Source organism: Crinia signifera, chromosome 3 (genome assembly GCF_055691185.1).
Source record: "Crinia signifera chromosome 3, ASM5569118v1, whole genome shotgun sequence".
In the NCBI taxonomy this organism is placed as follows: Eukaryota; Metazoa; Chordata; class Amphibia; order Anura; family Myobatrachidae; genus Crinia; species Crinia signifera.
In genome coordinates, this window is record NC_139219.1 from 37038446 (window position 1) to 37046157 (window position 7712).

Genomic DNA, 7712 nt, shown 5'->3' on the forward strand with positions numbered 1-7712 from the left:
ACTCATGCTTGGTGAATCAGCAGGACTCATGCTTGGTGAACCAGCAGGACTCATGCTTGGTGAATCAGCAGGACTCATGCTTGGTGAATCAGCAGGACTCATGCTTGGTGAATAAGCATGACTCGTGCTTGGTGAATCAGCAGGGCTCGTGCTTGGTGAATCAGCAGGACTCGTGCTTGGTGAATCAGCAGGACTCATGCTTGGTGGATCAGAATTACAAAACACTGAGCACGTGCAGTAACTTGGCATTGTCCTGGATGGTGGCTTGTCACATCATGGATCAGCCATAATCATACCCTTATCCTTTCATCAGGGGAAAATAACCAGAATCCAACACTTCATTCCCTCAAAAGGTTTCCCTAAAGTCATACATACATTTGTATCATCATGCCCAGACTACTGCAATGCCCTCTACCTTGGTCTCCCAGCGAAATAATGACACCACTTGCAGATGATACAAAATACAGCTACAGGCTATTAACCCACCGGATTCGTTATGAAATCCCAACGGTCAAAATACCGACAGCTATTGACCGACGGTCAAAATCCCAACAAGGTCAAAATCCCCATATGGTCAAAATCCCGACATGGTCAAAATCCAGACAAGGTTAAAATACCAACATTTAAAATCCTGACAATGTCAAAATACCGAAATATAGAATGTAGACAGGTGAAAAGTCAACATGACTTTTGGTTGACGAGGTTGACATGGGTTTTTTCACTGTTTTTTGACCCGAATGTTGACACAGTCGACATGGACACAGTTGGAAGTCAACCGCAGCCCCTCGCATCGCTCGCTTCGCTCACTATGCTTCGGGCACGGTGCCTCGCTGCCCTATTTTATTCTCCCACCATGCCATAGTGGATGGTAGGGCATGAAATACCGCCTGTCGGCACATGTCGGGTAAAAAAACTGTGAAAAAAAACATGTCGACCTCGCGACCTGTCGACCGAAAGTCATGTTGACTTTTTCACCTGTCTACATTCTATATTTCGGTATTTTGACCTTGTCGGGATTTTGACCTTGTCGGGATTTTGACCATGTCGGGATTTTAAATGTCGGTATTTTGACTGTCGGGATTTTGACTGCATCCCAAACCACCAGCCACATAACACCTGTTCTTTTCTCTCTTCACTGGCTGCCTATTAGATGGCAAATTGTCTTCAAGACTTCATCCCATCTTAAATAGAACTCCCATCTTAGTAAATAAACCCCTTTAAGTCGTAGTGGGTCTTTTAACCCTAAAGGGGATCATCCAGTGCACAGACATCTCAACCTACAAATCTCTTCAGATTTCCCTTGGACTTTCACAGGAGCTTCCCAGGAATCTGATGTACAGTAACCCCGGGCTAAATTCTCACTCTATTCACTTCCAATACATCTGAAATGATGCTTAGGCCCCCATCCACTACTGTGTCTCCTCCGAGGGGAGAAGTCGCAGCCGATCCCCCACTTGATTCCTCAAATTTAATGATATCTATAGTCAAATTTGTTTCAGCAGAGGCAGAACTGACAGCCCTTTTCACCTTCAGGCACTGTCACCCCCTCCTGCGCTGAAGGCGTTACTGCCCGAAAATGGTATGTGGCCTAATTTAAAGGAGTCTGGCGATGCAGGTATCTCTGTTCAGTCAAGATGGGGGTGCTGGCTGCCTCCGAAGATGGGTCTGTCTGTAGTGCCGGCTCTTCCTTTGTGACAGGAGCCAAGCGCTGCAGGAGAGTATCACACTGTAGCACTCAGCTCCTGTCCATGCAGAAGAGCCAGCACTTCCCGAGGGTGACACACGGATGCAGGCCGCACACCCCGGGCCTGGCTTGTAAAACCACTGCTATAGCTACCACACTTCCTGCATCTACTTTATTTTTACCACTGCATTCTAGCTGTGGACAGCAGGGAACACAAATGTTCTACCCAGTGTATGTTGCTTGACTTTGCTCCATCATTCAACACAGTGGGACAGAACAAAACACATATGGAGGTACAAATAGTTATGCAGGTAACTAGAACAAGAAACAAGGCATATCTGTCTACTTTCTAAAGCTCCATACACACTGGGCGATTAATCGCGGTGGAGGAAATCGCTCAGTGCATACACACTTTTTACCAGAGTGGAGACTTTCCATAACATGAAGCTATGGAAAGCTATACACCCCGTCGCTCATCTGCTGGTAATGAAAGGTCGGGCCAGCGATGATGTGGGAGTGCACAGCAGCGCTCAGCGCTTATCGCTTCCCCGTACACACTGGGCAGTTTTGCAGCTGAAAGCAGCTCAGATGAGTAAACCGGGCTTTAAGGGGCCTACATAAGGGGAGATTTTGCTGATCGATCTCAGTGATACTAGACTGCTCAGATCGCTCAGCACACAGCGCTGCACAGCGATGTGCCAGCAATGTGTGCTGAGCGATCTGTCAGGGCCAGTGAGAACACTGACCCCGACTGGCGATTTAGATTTACCCAGCATGCTAGATCTTATCGCCGGGCGATAGCGATGCATCGCTATGGCCCCTACACACGGAGCGACGTAGGGGCATTTTGTAAGCGTTCGAGTCAGATTGCTTAGAGAATGCTCTGAAATAGCCCCATGTGTAGGTCCCCTAATGTAAAGTTTGACAGCAAGAGTAAAAGTTATTAAGCAATTCCAACATGGGAACTTGCTGCCAAAATAAACATTTGAAAGATTATAACAGAATGGATTTTACACCTAATTTTTTGTTTCGTTTTTTAAATAGGAAATGGCATAATGAGGACATTTAACGTCTTCAGTGACTACATATACTGTATACATGAGATATAGCTAAGGGGCCAATTCAATTAGATGCAAATTTGCAAAAGTGAACTCGCATCATAAAAATGTCTTCACCAGGCATCATTATGCGCATGTGCAGAGCAGGTCCTGCGATGTTGCATGCAGGCCCCTGTCCGCCGCAGCAGGATTGACATGCCGTGGTGTTTTGGGGGACAGAGTTATGGCAGACTCCTATATGTCAAGTGGAGGCAAGCAAAGAGGGGAGCACCAAGGTGTATGGTTTTTTTATATATACATTCACAATGTCAACAAGTAGCAGGTCGACTGTACATTTTAGTGATCGTCTGTGGTTAAGGAAAACATTAGCGCTACAAACACCTGACAACGCCATGTTGACATGCCGATTGCCTATATGCACAAAGCCGACATTCTGGCAACGTCCATGTCGGCCTTACTACCGCTTAGAAAAGTAACATTTATTTATCAACAGTAATATATGTGCTGCATACATATTACACAACACTGTACAGAGAATAGTTTAGTTCTTCCCCTTTCACACCACACAAATAACCCGGGTCCGACCCAGGTTGTTGCCGGGTCAACCTGGGTCACTGTGCGGTGTGAAAGGGCCTTTTGAAAAGTTGCAGGTCCAGCAATCCGACCGAGTTAAAAGAAGGGTTTTACCCGGGTCAGTCCGGGGTTGCTGGGCAGTGTGAACGGTTAACCCGTGCCAAGCGACCTGGGTCCCGTTCACACTATAGGGAGGAGGCATTGTCAGCTCCAAGAGCTGCTGCCTCCCCCGCCCCCGATGACGCTTCACCCCACCCCCATATGGCGTCAGCAACCCGGGAATGCTTTACCTTGCAAATGACGGACCCGTGTTCAAATCCCGGGTGCGACCCAGCATTTGCCATGTGAAAGGGGGATTATTCACACCGTTTTCAAACCAGTGGAGCTTACGATCTATATTCCCCATCACATGGACACACAAATACATGAAAAGTTAATTTACTATCATTTTCTAGGCTGCAATAGAGAAATGATAGACAGAATCTGGTTGCTGTGGGCAACCTCATTAGAAGCTTTAGTAAAATGTACCCCATAGGTTATTCATTAGGAACGGAACTCATGACCTCAGTGCTGTGAAGTGGTAATGCTAACCACTACACCAACCGCGCTGCTGCAATCAATTGGATCGGTGTATTTTTCAATGGTGGGATTTAAATATTCCATGTTTCTAGTAAATATGCCCCTACTATGTTATTGCTACATGTGGTAGCAGACAAAAAGTTATTTACAAGTGCAATGCAACAACAGATATCGGCAACAACTTCACAGCATGTAATATAAGGTCTTTCATTTATTTATAAGTGCAGAGGTGAACAAACCAGCAGTCATTGCGATAAAAGAACAATTCACATCCTGCTTAGCCCTTCTTATTTTAAATATTACATAAACAAAGGTCCCGGCGTCAACAATAGCTATTGTCAGAAAATGATACATTTAACAAAAACAGGATTTGTGCAGCCTGACCTAATAATCTGAAGCCATCTGTTCAACTTAATAGCCGCTTGTGATCACCAAGGAAACAAGTCAACTGTTCCGTCAAAATGAAGGGAAAGCGAGAGACAACTGGGAAACATCCAAGCAGCCTAGAGAGATGCCTACCATCCACATGAGCATGTGGGAGCACAGCAAACATAGTAGGGGTGGCCATATGGAACAATTACATAACTGCGTTTGAACACAGAACAACCTTGAAAGTACAGACAGAGGACACAAGATATTTAATACAGTATACCCTGTTTAAGAAAAGTTGTTCGCTGGTGTGTAGCATTTGCGGAAACTTTTTTTGTACACAAAACGTTGCCAAGAGAAAAACCCAAAGAAAGGTGGCGGCCATTGCAAAGACTGAAATCAAATAAGCCACAAGCATGAAAACAGCAATATATTTAAGATACTCTTAGCCAGTGGTGGCCAAGCCTGTCCTCTACCAACGGTACATGTATTTCCGGCAACCTGTGGATCTATAGTAGGAATGAATGCAGAAGGTTTGAAAATGTGACAGTTAGTAATGACTACACCTGTGCACCAGCTCGGTGATATGGGTCATGTGACAGTTAGTCATGACTACACCTGTGCACCAGCTAGGTGATATGGGTCATGTGACAGTTAGTAATGACTACACCTGTGCACCAGCTAGGTGATATGGGTCATGTGACAGTTAGTAATGACTACACCTGTGCACCAGCTAGGTGATATGGGTCATGTGACAGTTAGTAATGACCACACCTGTGCACCAGCTAGGTGATATGGGTCATGTGACAGTTAGTAATGACCACAGCTGTGCACCAGCTAGGTGATATGGGTCATGTGACAGTTAGTAATGACTACACCTGTGCACCAGTTAGGTGATATGGGTCATGTGACAGTTAGTAATGACTACACCTGTGCACCAGCTAGGTGATATGGGTCATGTGACAGTTAGTAATGACTACAGCTGTGCACCAGCTAGGTGATATGGTTCATGTGACAGTTAGTAATGACTACAGCTGTGCACCAGCTAGGTGATATGGGTCATGTGACAGTTAGTAATGACTACAGCTGTGCATCAGCTAGGTGATATGGGTTATGTGACAGTTAGTAATGACTAAAGCTGTGCACCAGCTAGGTCATATGGGTCATGTGACAGTTAGTAATGACTACACCTGTGCACCAGCTCGGTGATATGGGTCATGTGACAGTTAGTAATGACTACACCTGTGCACCAGCTAGGTGATATGGGTCATGTGACAGTTAGTAATGACTACACCTGTGCACCAGCTAGGTGATATGGGTCGTGTGACAGTTAGTAATGACTACAGCTGTGCATCAGCTAGGTGATATGGGTTATGTGACAGTTAGTAATGACTAAAGCTGTGCACCAGCTAGGTGATATGGGTCATGTGACAGTTAGTAATGACTACACCTGTGCACCAGCTAGGTGATATGGGTCATGTGACAGTTAGTAATGACTACACCTGTGCACCAGCTAGGTGATATGGGTCATGTGACAGTTAGTAATGACTACAGATGTGCATCAGCTAGGTGATATGGGTCATGTGACAGTTAGTAATGACTACAGCTGTGCACCAGCTAGGTGATTTGGAAAACATGGGCCGTTTGTAGATCTTGAAGACCGGTTTGGCCAGCCCTGGTCTAAGCCAACATTGTACAATAAATATAAACAAATCTGCCCCAATGAAGACTGCCCTTCAAGTACATATCCTGCTGAACGTGGCCTAGTGAAACTATGCATATTATATCCTATACCCAAATAATTTCAAGATTCCAGCCTTCTCGTACGGGAAAGTGTTAGGTGTGTGAGTTGTAATTACAAGGACACAGAGGTTAGGACTTGTCCAGTGCACAGAGAGAACCTGAATTCACCTGACAGGAGGATTTGCACTAGAGTTGAATATTACTAATGACAGATGCATCCCAAAGTAGGCAATATGGATGGGTTGATAGACTATAAGTCAATGCACATACAGTAATAAGAACATTGCACTAAGAGTTACTGAAGCTGATGCCCTGCAAGGTATGAAGGATAGGGCAGTTTCTAAATGATGTTAAAGTAAGAAAGCGCAACAAATAAAATTCAAATGGCGCACCTAAGGGGTGTAATTAATGTTATATGTTATCAGAGCCATGGTAGGGGTGCTGGGGAGAACAAAAGTAATGCTATACAGAAGGCAACAGCTGGCTGCTGTTATGTGGAAGGATGCAGGCGGGGTGTATAAGTGGAAGGGTGCAGGATGCAGAGGGGGGGGGGGGGGGGGGTGTGGAAGGATGCAGCCAGGTGGTATGAGTGTAAGGATGCAGGCCGGGGGGATGTGTGGAAGGATGCGGGGGGGGGGGGGGGGGGTGAGTGGCAGGATGCAGGCAGGAGGGGTGAAAGGAAGTTGCAGGCAGGGGGGAAGAGTGGAAAGATTAAGGATGCAGGCAGGGGGGATGTGTGGAAGGATGCAGGACATAGGCAGGGGGGATGTGTCGAAGGATGGAGGGTGCAGGGAGGAGGGATGAATGGAAGGATGCAAAATACAGGCAGGGGGGATGTGTGAAAGGATGCAGGACACAGGGAGCTGATGGGATGAGTGGAAGGATGCAGGACACAGGCAGGGGGAGGGGGGGTTTGGAAGGATGCAGGACACAGGCAGGGGGGATCTGTGGAAGGATAGAGGATGCAGGGAGGAGGGATGAGTGGAAGGATGCAGGCAGGGGGGATGTGTAGAAGGATGCAGAATACAGACAGGGGGATTTGTGGATGGATGCAGGCAGGGGTAAAGAATAGCAGAATGAAGTCTACAGGCAGGGGGGTTAGTGGAAGGATACTGGCTACAGACAGGCATGGTGGGATGAGTGGAGGGATGCAGGCATGGGGAGGATGCTGTGGTCCTGGCTGGGGATGATGCTGATGCTGCAAGAGCCCGGACACCTCACCCGCTGCAGACATGAGATCCGTGGCATCCCGCCGGCCGCTCACTCGGCTCCCAGCGCCATCTTCCCGCTGATCCCCGGGGTCCGGGGATGATGATGATGTGCCGGCCCAGGCTGCTCGCTCCCGACCGACGGCCATCCCACAGCGGGGGACAGGGAGAGAGCGCGCCGCCGCCGCTGGGTAGGGAGGACGCGCGCCCCCCAACAGGCAGCAGAGCGCGCATGCGCAGTGTGGAGGGGAGTGGGGGCTGCATTACATGGTTACTACTGGGGCCTATGTCATGTACTACAGTCATAAGAATCAGATCAGAGCTCATAATGATGAGGTGGGCATATTACTTAGTTATAGTGATGCTTATACTGAGTGTATATTGTTTTTACTGTGGCTATGACTGTATAGCTGGGGGTGTAAATATATACTGACATATAATGGGAGCAAGGTGCATTATGAGCTATAACAGGGTCAAGGTCCCCACACATTATTGCAA

At 47.2% G+C, this 7712-nt stretch overlaps 1 protein-coding gene across 2 annotated transcripts in view; it reads right to left on the reverse strand.

The window, feature by feature from the left end:
• PAK5 (p21 (RAC1) activated kinase 5) overlaps positions 1-7414 on the reverse strand; it is a 129687-nt gene extending 122273 nt beyond the window's left edge. For both annotated transcript variants that reach the window (XM_083175645.1, XM_083175644.1), the window contains exon 1: positions 7228-7414. In XM_083175645.1, the coding sequence (XP_083031771.1) occupies positions 7228-7363 (136 nt within the window). In that variant the 5' untranslated portion in view covers positions 7364-7414. The remainder of the gene's footprint in view (positions 1-7227) is intronic.
• Positions 7415-7712: the final 298 nt, after the last annotated feature.